The 14,702-nt window shown below is 35.8% G+C and overlaps 1 protein-coding gene across 1 annotated transcript; it reads left to right on the forward strand.

Annotated features, from left to right (window-relative positions):
* The first annotated feature begins 883 nt into the window (after positions 1–883).
* Positions 884–13,746, forward strand: LOC100807264 (importin beta-like SAD2). Its single transcript, XM_003531869.4, has 22 exons — positions 884–1,292; positions 1,670–1,802; positions 1,892–1,979; positions 2,191–2,340; positions 3,146–3,308; positions 5,747–5,931; positions 6,031–6,204; positions 6,706–6,851; positions 6,942–7,065; positions 7,138–7,318; positions 7,576–7,735; positions 7,833–7,874; positions 7,960–8,078; positions 8,167–8,365; positions 9,435–9,566; positions 9,842–9,945; positions 10,069–10,248; positions 10,806–10,945; positions 11,389–11,528; positions 11,689–11,849; positions 12,696–12,822; positions 12,915–13,746. The coding sequence occupies exons 1-22, from the start codon at positions 1,203–1,205 to the stop codon at positions 13,073–13,075; spliced, it is 3,099 nt and encodes a 1,032-aa protein (XP_003531917.1). The 5' UTR covers positions 884–1,202; the 3' UTR covers positions 13,076–13,746.
* The last annotated feature ends 956 nt before the right edge of the window (positions 13,747–14,702 follow it).

Below are 14,702 nucleotides of genomic sequence, written 5' to 3' on the forward strand. Positions count from 1 at the left end.
TCTTAAATCCCAAAACTACTAGATAGATTCCTAAATTAAAAACTTCGTACCCCATTGCCCAGAGGCTCTTCGCTATGCGAAGGTATGGGGGAGGGATATTGTACGCAACCTTACCCTTGCATATGCAAAGAGGCTGTTTCCGGATTCGAACCCATGACCAACAAGTCACCAAGGCACAACTTTACCGCTACCCCAGGGCTCGCCCTCTAGATAGATTCCTAAATTATTTGAAAAAAATTAATTAGGTCCTAAAGAATTTGTTTATGTTTTAGATTTCATCGTTAATTTTTTTATTGGAGTTAACAACATGCACATAGTTAAAAATAATTACAAATTTAGGCATCAAATTGAGAAAAAATCATGACCTAATTACAAATTATTAAATAGTTCAAGAATTTGCAAATTAATTAATATAACAATTAATTATTTTTATAATAAACGTAAGACAATAAATAATTACTTCTTTTGTTTTTATGATATCATCATAATTTTATGGGATAAAATTTATTTATATATGGTATCCAAACACAATGTTACTCTACATTTGAACATGAAAAAAAGAAACTGAAAAAACGAAACACGCATAGTAATAATAATAAAAGAAAATCATTAGTATGCAGTTCTCTAATTAGGTGGAGTTGGCAGCCAACCCATCAAAACGGCAGCTTCCTAAACACGAGTCCAAAAGCGTGAAAGATCCTCCAACCGCTACAAATGTCCTCACCAAACACCAAATAACGCAAACGGAAACTACTCCATAACGGTTTAACGCACGTGACAGGGTTTAACCTATCCCTGTACGCCTCTAACGTATCTCCGTACCCAAACACACCGCGAAGTGTCCAACTAGACAAATCAGATAGAGAAAGAGAGCATGTGATTTTAGTTTTTTCTCTCTCTCGTCGCAATGAAAAGTACTAACTAGGTAGTAGTAGTAGTAGGAAGATGGTTAAAAACCCGTAAACGTAAACCCTAGTAGTTTAAATAGCCTCCATCTTCTTCCACTGTTTTCTCTCTCAACTCAATACAAATCGCAAGGCACTTCTTACTCGCTGTTTGATTCGAGTTTGCTCTCTCGCTCCCGCTCTAAACCCTAGAGCACGCTCTTTCTAGGGTTTAGATTTCGATTCCTCGTTGATTTCGGAATTCGTGTTTTACACGTTGATCGGAGAATTTTTTTTTTCTATCGAATTTTCGGGGTCATGGATCTTCCTAGTCTCGCTGTTATACTCCAAGCCGCTCTCAGTCCCAATCCGGATGAACGGAAAACAGCTGAGCAGAGCTTGAATCAGGTGCGACTCTCCTTTCGATTCCGATCAGAGTTTTGATCGGTTCTCGCTTGTTTACTTGATTCGCTTCTGCTTAAGTGTTTTTCAAGTACGGATGGTTGTGAAACGTGGTAATTTTGGTGTACTTGTGAATTTTGGCGTGTGATTGCTAATTGGATGTAGCAGTTCTTTAATTGGATGAATTTAAATTTGGTTGTGTGTGTATTAATGATCTTCTTGAATCTGAAGAGTTGATTTTCGCTAAATTGGTTGTGAAGCTCGGACACTTGAAAATTTGTTGTCTGTTGGTATCGGTGTGCATTTATGGGTGCTAATTGAATGTATTAGTGTTTTAATTTGAGGAGTTTTTGTTAACTATATTAAATTAAATATACATACAGTTTCAGTATGCGCCTCAGCATCTGGTGAGGTTGTTGCAAATCATTGTAGACAACAACGTTGACATGGGTGTACGACAAGTGGCGAGTATTCATTTCAAGAACTTTATTGCCAAAAATTGGTCTCCTCTTGATGGTATGCTCTTTTTATCATAGGTTCGAGTTAGATAATGAATTCGGAAGTTTTCTGATCATACTCTTCGTTTTTCTGAGTTGACTATGTAGATACGCAACTGAAGATCTCACAGAGTGATAAGGATGTGGTGAGGGATCACATTCTTGTGTTTGTAACCCAGGTTCCTCCTTTGTTGAGGTACAGTTGTTCACCACCTCTGGCTGCCTGGTGTTTGGTAGCACATCTTGTCTATTTTGATACTTGTTGCTGTCATGACTCTCTTTACCCTAGTGGATGATCACAACTCTTGTGGGTCAAAACTTTTTGGCATATTTATTTTTCTTTTGTGAATGCCTGTTTTTTTCCATTGTATTGACTTGCGTTCTTTGCTTACATGTTATGTTTATAGGGTACAGCTTGGTGAATGCCTTAAAACAGTTATACATTCTGATTATCCTGAGCAGTGGCCTCATCTTCTTGACTGGGTGAAGCATAACTTACAGGATCAACAAGTCTATGGTGCCTTATATGTGCTGCGGATTCTTTCTAGAAAATACGAGTAAGTTTGTATATATATTATATTATATTTTTAATTGAAAGAATTGGGCTGCCTTGGTGAATACGGTCATCATATTTTGGTAATTTGGTTATATCATTTAATTGAACTATACATTTGTTATAAATGAATGTGTGTGTATTTATAGTCAGAAGAATGTGGAGAAAGATACAAATATAAGGATAAGAAACCCTCAAGAATCCAAGATGTCGTGAAAAAAGAAAAACACAAAAATCAAGAACAAACTGTACACTAGTTATGCATGTGACCAAAAAAATTTCTTCTGCTTTTATAGTACAAAAAATAAAGAAAATGGGCAAATAATTAACAATAATTATTTTTTGAATGATAATATTGAATTCCTTTTGAGGTGTCAAAGAGAATGAATGAAAGATTATGATGTCACCAATAAATTGAGATGTTTCAGAAAGTTTGGAAAAGGAAATAAAAAAGACTGTAGTTTACTTTGTTTCAAATGGACGGTACAAACCTCATCCCATATGTTTTAGTCAGTACTATTATTTTGCCATCTCCATCAATAAGATGCAAAGTGGGTGGAAGATTTGCATTTCCAAACATTTGAAATAAAAAAGACTGTAGTTTACTTTGTTTCAAATGGACGGTACAAACCTCATCCCATATGTTTTAGTCAGTACTATTATTTTGCCATCTCCATCAATAAGATGCAAAGTGGGTGGAAGATTTGCATTTCCAAACATTTGATATCTGATTTGGCAAGGGCTTATATTTCAATTGATATCTGATTTGATATGTTAGTTTAATAAACTATTTTATTTTCTCCTCCCAGGTTCAAGTCAGATGAGGAAAGGGTACCAGTTTATCGCATTGTTGACGAGACATTCCCTCACCTTCTCAATATATTTAACAGGCTTGTCCAGATTGTTAATCCATCACTTGAAGTAGCTGATTTAATCAAGCTTATCTGTAAAATCTTCTGGTCCTCCATATATGTACGCTTTCTCTCCTCATAGGCTCATATGTATTGCTTAAATTAAGGGATTTATTTTATGCATTATGCTGTATATTAAACCTTGTTCAAGATTCATTTGCATTTATCAATATTGATTCTGTTTACTACCTCTGGACTGATATAAACAACCAAAAAAATGACGGACTTAAATATAAACAAATTTAACTACTTTTGCCCTATTATAATGATATCATACCAAAAATACCCTTCAATTAAAAGATATTATATTTTCAATGACTCCTTTTTATTCTTGATTCAAGTTCCAATGAAGGACACTTTATGAAAAACATTTTTTTAAATGTGATTAGTAGGATTAAATTATGTTAACTAATTGGTGCGAAGTTAGTTAATTTTTCTTGTATTTCAGTCCCGAGGGAATATTATTTACTGTGTAGCATGAATTCCTTTTTTACCCAAGGTTGTCAAATTTGAGAGAGTATGTAAACTTGTTGATTGTCTGTGGACTTGACTCATAAGATTTTTCCTACAATTTAAGAAAACCCTACCATAGCATCCAAACAACATATAATAATATTCTGCATTCCAGCTTCATAATTAAGCAAACCCTATAAAGAAACTTGATCAGAAACAACAACACAATACCTTACTTTTTTATTGATAGAGAACCTTAATCCCCAATCTGGTATCAATGTGATAACTGAATAGGGATGGGAATGAACAAACAGAAGAATGAAAAGAATAACCAGCTGTTCAAGAGTTCTGGGGCTCTTCTTTTCAGTCTCCAGTGAATTCTAAAATACGTGATATCCCTCCCTCTTAGTTCTCCTCTATTTTTATTAGTTCTCTCCTTTCACCTAACTAACCAACTAACTGCTGTTAATTTATATTCTGTTACATTGGGGACCTTTTAAGACATTGATATCCTACTGTCCACCCTATGTCTTCTGACATAGACCTTCATTATTGAAGGCCTGCTATCTTCATAAGATTCATATTACAAGCAGTGTTGTTAAATGGCGGCCATGGCGGCGCCATGGCGGAGTTGCGTAGCGGTTTTCTGAAAAAACGCCACCGAATAGCGGTGGCGTGACGGGTTAAAGATGGTGGCCGCCATAACCATGGCGGCCATGGCGGATGTGGCGGGGAGGCGGAAAATGGCGGAATTTTTTTTTTTTGTCCGCGGTAGGAGTTGGGCTGACCCGACCCAACCCTACCCGGAAACTTAATGAAAACCATGACCCCCCCCCCCCCCCTACCTTTCAGAACGCTGCTGTAACCCTCGAAGCTTCAACACAGCGCGACCTCGGAACCAGCCACGACCCCTGCAACCAGCCTCGGAACCAGCCGCGCGTGACCCGCTGCAGCCAGCAGCGACGACCCATGGCGTGAACGGCGGCGACGAGCACGGCGTGAACGACGGCGACGCGAACGGAGAAGATGACCCAGAACCGCGACCTCGACTTATACTGGTGGGTGGGCCAAAGCCTTTTTTTTGTTTTTGCTGCTTGACACCCCTTTTTTATGTCTGCAGCTTTTTTTTCCGTTTTTCTATTTGACACCCCCCTTTTACTTTCGACAGTCCCATTTTTAATTTTTTTTCTATTTGACACCACGATTTTTTTTTTTCTGTTCAGTCTTCTTTTAAATGGCTGAACCATCATCCTCTTTAATGAGTTTATTTGGTGTTGGTACTTGATTATTGTATGAACTCATGAAACTTTTTTAGTTTATTTGAATGCAATCCTTTGTTTTTTTCAATTTCAATGAGTTTATATATATGTTTTTTTTTTTTTTTTGGTCCGCCATGACTTCCGCCATTTTCCGCTACGCCATCCGCCATATTTTTATGGCAGATTTTTTACTTTCCGCCATGAACCGCCATCCGCCATTAACAACATTGATTACAAGTTAAAATCATACTAAAATGATCAAATTGAGAGCTTGATGAGTTTCTGTGCGAGTTTGATGAGTCTACTATCAAGTTTGGCAACCATGAAGGTTACTGCTTTATCATCTCTTGCCATTGGGTTGATATTGCCTTTTCATCATATTAAATCTCATTAAGCAAAGGATAGAAAGTTATCTTGGGATTACTAGACCTTCAGTAACATGTTTTTCACATTATAGTTTATGTAGCAGTGATTAGTGAATGTTTCCTCTCATGTCAAATATAAGGCGAAATTTATGGTATAAAACGTTGAAAACACAAAAAAATAATCAACTTTACAATGTCCATGTAAATCCCAGTTTTGATTAATGTGTTTGTATTTGAATAAATCTTGGTTTCTGTTGTTTTTGGTTGACCTTGCTGTTACTGGGGATAAAATGAAAGAAAGGAGAGCACATATTTTACAATTGAGATAGCATTGTCTGTTACATCAATTATTTTGATGCTTTTCTCCACTCAAATTAACATAGTTGACATATGCAATTCTGGGTTTTGTTGAATTTATTCAGTTGGAGATTCCTAAGCTGTTGTTTGATCAAAATATCTTCAATGCATGGATGATGCTTTTTTTAAATATATTGGAGAGGCCTGTCCCCTCTGAAGGTCAGCCTGTTGATCCTGATCTTAGAAAATCATGGGGTTGGTGGAAGGTCAAGAAATGGACAGTTCACATTCTCAATAGGCTCTACACTCGGTATGTCGAGGTGTGGATTAATTTATATAATAGTTATAAGCAATTTTGCTGCGTGACTGATTCTGAATTTCTATGGCTGTTTAAATTACCTCGTGACAGTTTTGGAGACTTGAAGCTGCAAAACCCCGAAAATAGAGCCTTTGCTCAAATGTTTCAGAAGCATTATGCGGGGAAAATTTTAGAGTGCCACTTAAATCTGTTAAATGTCATTCGTGTAGGGGGCTATTTACCTGACAGAGTTATCAACCTAATTCTTCAATATCTAAGCAACAGGTGGGTATACTTTGAAGTGTCATTCTGCATCATTGATTCGATCCAATCCAACCCCTTATTCTTGAGAGTAAAACTGGGGAAGGGTAGATACACAGTTTTTGTGTTTGTGTGTGGAGGTTGGGGGGGATTAAGAGGGTGCTTATGCCCATTCATATGCATATGTGTTTTATTAGATTTCCATTAAGAAGCTAATGGAGGAGTCAGTGCTTGACATTGCAGTAGTGTCTATGGTCATGTGGTCTTTGATACTTTGCAGCTATAACTGATACAAATGAAAATGAAAGCCCCATGTGTGATGCTAGTACATTTCTGGTATAGGTGCCTCATGGATGTATCTATCTCATTTCTGAATGTCAAATCAGACCCTGGAACAAAGTTTCTGTTGTCTGCAAAGTTAGGGCATATTTGAAGAGAGATTATGAGTTGTTGAGTGCTTTATTTGCTATTGCTAAAGTGGGCACATACTAATTCTCCCCCTCTGATTTTTTTTAACATATGCAGCATTTCAAGGAATAGTATGTATACTCTGCTGCAACCACGGCTTGATGCCCTTCTTTTTGAAATAGTGTTCCCCCTTATGTGCTTCAATGATAATGATCAAAAGCTTTGGGATGAAGATCCACATGAATATGTAAGGAAAGGCTATGGTAAGTTGTTTTGCTGTGTAAACATGGAATCAATATTTCAACAAATTGTGCCGGGATTTCTTTCTTATAGCTTCTAATTCTTTGTTACAGACATTATTGAAGATCTTTATAGTCCTAGGACTGCTTCCATGGATTTTGTGAGTGAGTTGGTTCGAAAACGTGGGAAAGAAAATCTTCAAAAATTTATTCAATTTATTGTTGAAATTTTCAGAAGGTAATAGCTTACTTACTGTCAGAATGAATGATCTATAATTGGGTGCAATATTTAGGATTTGTTCTGTGCTAGGTATGATGAGGCTTCTGCAGAATACAAGCCCTATAGACAAAAAGATGGTGCTCTTCTTGCTATTGGAGCACTTTGTGACAAATTGAAGCAGACTGAGCCATACAAATCTGAACTTGAGCATATGTTAGTGCAACATGTCTTTCCTGAGTTCAGCTGTCCTGTTGGCCACCTTAGGGCTAAGGTCTGTTCTCCTATTCTAGTTTTTACCCCATTAATCCCCATGTGATATAGGACTTAGGCGGGAAAGAAAGCGAGAAACAGAAAGACAGAAAAAGATGGAAGAAGAACAAAACAGAGAGGATAGAGAGAGAAAAACAGAGAGATCAAAGAACTGCATGCTGCTATTTTTTTTTATCATTCCAGTTTCCTTCTAAAATACAATAACCATGCGATGGAGTTATTATTTAGACTACACTTTATTTTTCCTGTGAAAAACAGGCAGCATGGGTTGCAGGACAATATGCCCATATTAACTTCTCAGATCAGAATAATTTTCGGAGCGCTTTGCAGTGTGTTGTATCCAGAATGCAGGATTCTGAACTTCCTGTGCGTGTTGATTCAGTTTTTGCTTTGCGTTCTTTTATTGAAGCTTGCAAAGGTGGTGTTTTACCTTCTTTTTGTATCTGTATATTGGATATTTTTTTTTATATGATTAATGTTGTTTATGCTTATTTTGTCATGATGTATGGATGCAGATTTGAATGAAATCCGTCCTATTCTTCCTCAACTCCTTGATGGTACGAAGGCTTGAGAATTTTGTTTCACTCCAAAAATTTTATTTGACTTGCTGAATAAGTTTTAATCAAGCTGAATTTTATCCAGAGTTTTTCAAGCTTATGAATGAAGTCGAGAATGAGGACCTTGTATTTACATTGGAGACTATTGTGGACAAGTTTGGGGAAGAGATGGCCCCTTATGCGCTTGGGCTATGCCAAAATTTGGTATTATTTTTTTTCCATTGACAATTGTCTAGAAATTGTTATGATATAGATGTAGGAGAATAATATTTTAGTTTTATTTTCACAACAGGCCGCTGCATTTTGGAGGTGTATGAACACTGCAGAAGCTGATGAAGAAGCTGATGATCCAGGTGCTCTTGCTGCAGTTGGTTGTTTACGTGCTATTAGCACAATACTTGAATCAGTGAGCAGGCTTCCTCATCTTTTTGTTCAAATTGAGCCAACTTTGCTTCCCATAATGCGTAGAATGTTAACAACTGATGGTCAAGGTACTTCTTCCCATTTTGCATCTCTCTCTCTCTCTCTCTCATGTTTATGAAATTTTCTTTCATAAACAAAACGTAATTTCCACTTTGAATGATGGTTACTTGTTTAAATTTGAGGCTTAAATTATTTTTTTAACCCTTTTCATTTTCAATGCCATTTGTGTTTGTGGATGTATTCACTTCAATTTTTCATGAAGAGAAGAATTATAAAACTTTTGGAGGAGGGGATCCTCTTAGATCTATAATGACTACACAAACTACAAAGAAAAAAAAGAAATATCAATGGAGCAAAGCTACCAGAATCTCAGCATGCAGTTAGGGAAAACTCCTTAAAAAGACCATTTGGTTTCTACCAAATAAAAGCCCAATGCCTAAGCTTATGTCAAACTATTGCTGTGCTATAGAAACCTCCTGAAAAATTACAAGAGTTGCACTCAGACCACCTGCACCAAAGTGTTGTGTATATTGCACATTTCCACAAAAAAAATTGCCTTTTTAATTCTATCAAGACCATATTTAAACTTATCATAAAAAAATGGTCCAATGATTCAGGACACAGTCAATATCCATTGGAAGCAAACTAGATTCAAAGTACATCAAGAGAATAAACAAGGCCTAATATTTGAGCATTCCCTCTTATAAATCGCCAAAATGCTCGAAGAAAAAAAAAACCTGGGTCACCTCATTTTTGGCTGTTATTGCTTACTTAGTCTAACTGTTCAATTAAACTGGTTGTTAGGCCTTGTGGAAATATTTTTTCCTGTAACAAATGGACATGGCTAATGTTTTTTTTTTTTTAATTCCCCTTCCAATGATGTTTAGGAATTAGGATGGATGAATGATCAATGATGTTCTGGATCATAAGAAGAATTCAGGGCTTTCTCTGCATGCTTAAATTTGTGTAAAATGAATGTGATGCTTAAGCTTGTATATGTTTGCTTCTTTAACTTCTTGGACTCTGTATTTGTGCTTGTTTCATTATTAGATTGTGGTATGAATACCATGGTTTGTATATCTTAATTTTGCTTGTATTTTCTGGCTCAATCGCATTATCTTCTGTGTGTGCCTGCAGAGGTTTTCGAAGAAGTTTTGGAGATTGTATCATATATGACTTTTTTCTCTCCAACAATATCATTGGATATGTGGAGTCTTTGGCCATTGATGATGGAAGCACTGGCAGATTGGGCAATTGATTTCTTTCCAAGTATGGTGCTCTTTCAACTCTTTTTTTCTCTCTCTTATAATGTCCTAGTGCATAGTTTGAATAATTTGTGGATGGTCTCTTTTGTTTGTTGATATTAAATCTAGCGATGAGTTGATCTCTGAATTAACCTGAATATATACACAGCTATGGACTGCTTAGAAACATTTTTTGATAAAGAAACAAGCTAAAATAGATCATGGACAATTTTCTGGTCAAATGAAATATATTCTAATATTATTTTGGGTATTTATTTGTTAAGCTTTAAACTTCTGCAGATATTTTGGTTCCTTTGGACAACTATATTTCAAGGGGAACTGCTCATTTCCTTACTTGCAAAGAACCCGACTATCAACAGAGTTTATGGAACATGATTTCATCTGTGAGTTACTTTTACATTATTACTCGAGTCGCCACCTGTTTGGTTGGCCTGATGGTTGATAATGATTATTATTATTTTTTCTGTTATTACTGATGTCTCTGTGATTTGTATATCACGTTGCAGATTATGTCAGATAAAAATATGGAGGACAATGATATTGTGCCGGCTCCAAAGCTTATCGAAGTTGTCTTCCAGAATTGCAGAGGACAAGTCGATCACTGGGTTGAGCCATATCTCAGAATTACAGTTGAACGCTTGCATCACACTGAAAAATCATATTTGAAATGTCTTTTCATGCAAGTGGTAAGAAGGGGTTGTTACAGTCAATATTTACATGAATGAATGAAATTGTCAGGAAATTGGCTTTTGTTGCTTCTTTACTTTACTATAATGTTCTGACATAATCAATATCTTGATTTTTTGGGGTTTGTTGTACTGATGAACACTCAATACCCAATTACCCATCTGTTCTGGATCTATGTTAACTAGTTTTGTTAAATAATTTTAGTTTGGAGTTGCAAGATATATTTTGAATTTCAATTTATTGAATGCAGATGGATTATAAAAAGTTGGATAGATATAGTTTTGTATGGTAGTTTTCTATAACACCTAATTCTTGTTGTTCTTAACTTAATATGAATTGCACTTCTTTTAAGTGTTACAATTTGTAGGTTTCTTTATTTAAAATAGGAAGAGAATAAATGTAAAGAATTTTTTAATAACAAAACTGAGTCCTTTTCTGATTCACCCAGTGAGTTTAGTTTATCTATTGTAAGCTTGCCTAGGGTTTCAAAGATTATTTGTCTGACAGGAAATGGCATCATAAGTTAATTCCTTCTAAGAGGAGATAATATTTTCAGATTGCAGATGCTCTTTACTACAATGCAGCTTTGACTCTCAGCATATTGCAAAAGCTAGGTGTTGCATCAGAAATATTCCATCTTTGGTTCCATTTGCTTCAACAAGTTAAGAAGAGTGGAATGCGTACTAATTTTAAAAGGTTTGTTATTTTCTACCCTTTCACCACCCCTTAGTCATGCATGAATCATACGACGCCATTCGGCACAGTTAAAAACCCAAGTTTCAGAAATATTATTTAAGTATCAGGTTTCCCTTGATGATTTCCTCCAATGTCCTTTTTGGTCTCCCTCTTCTTTTCCTAGGCTAAAAATCATGCAATCCACTCTTCTAATTGGCGCCTCCTGTGGCCTTCTTTGCACATGCCCAAACCACCTTAACCAATTTTCTGTCATCTTTTCCTCAATTGGTGCTACACCAATCTTCTCTCGTATAACTTCATTCCGTATTCTATCCTTTCTTGTATAATCACACATCCATCTTAATTTTCTCATTTCTGCAACTCCTACTTTTCTGTGCTTCCATACAACAGTCAAATTATTGTGTGACAATTTGAAGGTCTCATGATGGTAAATTGACATGCAGGGAACATGAAAAGAAAGTATGCTGCCTTGGTTTAACATCATTACTGGCACTCCCAGCTGATCAATTGCCAGCGGAGGCTTTAGGTCGGGTGTTCCGGGCCAATCTTGATCTTCTAGTTGCCTACAAGGAACAAGTTGCAGGTCTGTATGTCTGCATTGTCTCTGTAACTTTGAGATGTCACAATCGTATATATTCACGAGGGGTAGATTGATGTCATTTATATCGACTTGTTCAGTAATCCTAACAGTAGTTTGTTTTGTGAGTGCCTAATTTTCAGTCCATTGTGTACTCACTGTGCAGAGGCTGCAAAAGAGGAAGAAGCTGAAGATGATGATGATATGGATGGTTTTCAAACTGATGATGAAGATGAGGAAGGAAATGGTTTTGACAAGGAAATGGGAGTTGATGCTGATGAGGGAGAGGATGCTGATACTATCACACTTAGAAAGTTGGCTGAACAGGTGTGGATATGTAGACCTTAAAAACATCTGCTTGCCTATTAAAGGATTTTTATAGTATGTCTGTATGCATGTATGACTTCTGCTCAGGTCATTAAGGCACCTGACTTTGTGGTCCAATTTATACTATGAAGTTCAATTTTAAAATAAATGTAGTGTACAAACTAAGATTTAACATTAAAATAGTCTATTATTTGTTAATATTGAAACTTGACATATTTTAATTTTGAATTATTTTGTTGAAATGTTTTATTGATTACCATAACCATCTAGGCATATCAGTCTCTTGGTACAGCTGCTGCCAGTGCTTAATGGCAGCATTGCATTGGTTTTGATCCCCATACCACATCTTTTGCTCAAAGCTCTGTCCACCTAGTAAAAATGAGGGTCTAGGTTAACGCTGGGTTCACTGACTGATTCAGTCAAAGAATTGGACAAGTTTCAGCGACAACCAGCTAATTGTTTGACTTCTTGTTTGTTTATTGGGGCTTTGCTGGTCCAGTAAACCAGGATGTGCAGTGGTTTCAGTTGAACTAAATGTTCAATTCTAGTTTTTAGAAATGTGATTTGATTCATTCAAATTTTGTACATGTTTGAAAACAATTGTTTTTAGAGAAATAATTGTTTAATTTTCTAAAGTTCTTTGAGGAACCTGATAAAGACAAGCAATTATTTCTCTAAAATAAGTTGAACTAAATGAGTTTTTTTTTATTATATCTCCTTGCTCCAAACACAATTGTTGTATTTTGTTTCATCTTATATTCATTATTTGTTGGTTTACTGGCTTTTATTTTTCATTTATTTTTAAATCTTAGAATCTTATTTTCATTCTGCATTTGTTGCATATAGGCGAAGTCATTCCGGCCCAATGATGACGATGATGATGATTCAGATGATGACTTTAGTGATGATGAAGAGTTGCAGTCCCCAATTGATGAGGTTGATCCTTTTGTTTTCTTTGTGGATTCAATCAAAGGTAAGCTAAAAAATGTTCAGGTTCACCAATGCCATCGTCATTGTTCTCTTTGTTATCTGACATCCCACCTTACAAAGTAAATTTTCCTGTAGTGATACAATCATTGGATCCATCGAGGTTTGAGAACCTTACCCAGAAGCTTGAGTTCAATTATCAAGCTCTTGCTAATGGTGTTGCCCAGCATGCTGAGCAGAGAAGGGCAGAAATTGAAAAAGAAAAATTAGAGAAGTCGACGGCTGCCACAGCTTCTTAAGCTTCTGAATGTACATTATTACTGCTGCATTTTTTAATTCTCAAGTTCCCTGTTACCCATTCTTTAGGAGAATCAGAGGGTTGCCTATATTTGAGGCATTTGTCGGCTTTGTGGTCGCCAGTTGTTGGTCTTTGATCATGAAGAGTTTGCAGTTTTGAAGTGCTCGGAGCTCTGTGCACCGAAGTTGCCATTGTCCAGAGAGAGGATTGCATTCGAGGAACTGTGGAGTCAGCAGTTTCTCCAGGTCTTAGTTCACAGCTTATTGTTTGGTGCTTTGGGGCTATCCTTTTGGAGGAAAGTGCCCATTCTTGCCAAGACTGTGTTGTCCCCTTCCTCCCCTTTCCCTTTTGTGGGCTCCTTTTATAGTCTCCATGTATGTGCCAACTTATTGTTTCATGGATACAACTCTGTAATATTTTGTTACCTGTCACATAGACGGGTATGTAGGGTCGCCAATTGCTTTATTGGTAATTTTTGGTGAGGGATGATATAAAAAATTTTGTTTTTTTTACATCCTTTTTCAGTCATTATTTTTGGGTTGAGAGTATAGTCCATGAGTATTGATGAAGGCATCAGTTTTGGGTTATACAAAGCTTTTTTAAGGGTCCCTTACTCCGCAGGTTGTAAAACAGTTATGTTCATTCATTATATAAATATTTTGTGGGAAGCAATCAGCTCGATTCATGTTTAGCGGGGAGTATCAAATTTTCACTAGTTTGTGTTTAGGAAGATTCAACACCGAAAAAGAAAAAAATTCTGATTGTTTTCTGAATGAATTTATTGTCATGTTTTTTAAACAGCTCGAGTTAATTTTGGTTAATGATATTTCAACAAACCTGTGAAACACTGGTGTTTTCATGGTCACCAGTTGTTTTCAATGACCAAATAAAAAAACAGTACTTTTTTTGGGTGTGGAATAGTTTTGATGAGATGAAGTATGGATTGAAAATTAATATAAAGCGTATAAATTTGTGTGCATAAATGCTAATATAACTTCTTGGAAACGTTGCATTTTAATTTATGACTCAACAATTTTCAACTAAACTTGTTTGAAACGTCAGTGAGAGGAGAAAATTTAACATTCAATTTCCTGGTATTGCATAAATGAAATTACTTTTTCTGTATTGGAGAAATGTTCTCTTAGGAGGTGCTTGACAGGGAAGAAGTAGAAGAAAAACTTAACTACTAAATCCTAAAATATATTAATATAAAAGTCAAAATAAATAGTTAGTTGAATGTAGTATTTAATCGAGTTGAAAAAGAAAAATAGAATATACAATTTGTTTGATTTGAATTTGAAGTGAAAAAACTAGTTAGTTAAATGAATATGAAAAAAAAAACTAATTTGTTTAGTTTTTGGTTCTCAACTTTACAATGAATCCAATCCAAAAAAACAATTTTTTTATTATTGAACGGGGCAAAACTCAACATTATGCAAAAACAAAAATCGGACAATCCCGACGAAGAAGAGAACTCATACATTCCTAAAGCTAACGAATGATCCCAATTGACCAACCAATCCGCTACAACATTAGGTTCCCTATAAATATGATAAATCTTAACTATCCAATCTCTAGACACCTAGTTTTTGATGTATTTTTTTTTAATAAACTTTTCTATTTATTAA

This window comes from Glycine max, chromosome 8 (genome assembly GCF_000004515.6).
Source record: "Glycine max cultivar Williams 82 chromosome 8, Glycine_max_v4.0, whole genome shotgun sequence".
NCBI lineage: Eukaryota > Viridiplantae > Streptophyta > Magnoliopsida > Fabales > Fabaceae > Glycine > Glycine max.

What these genes read in the sequence shown, in the direction of transcription:
- LOC100807264 (XM_003531869.4), top strand. Translation starts at nt 1,203, where the DNA reads ATGGATCTTCCTAGTCTCGCTGTTATACTCCAAGCCGCTCTCAGTCCC. An exon ending in CTCAATAGGCTCTACACTCG is followed by an intron (nt 5,932 to 6,030) that starts GTATGTCGAGGT and finishes ACCTCGTGACAG; the next exon opens with TTTTGGAGACTTGAAGCTGC. An exon ending in ATATGTAAGGAAAGGCTATG is followed by an intron (nt 6,852 to 6,941) that starts GTAAGTTGTTTT and finishes TCTTTGTTACAG; the next exon opens with ACATTATTGAAGATCTTTAT.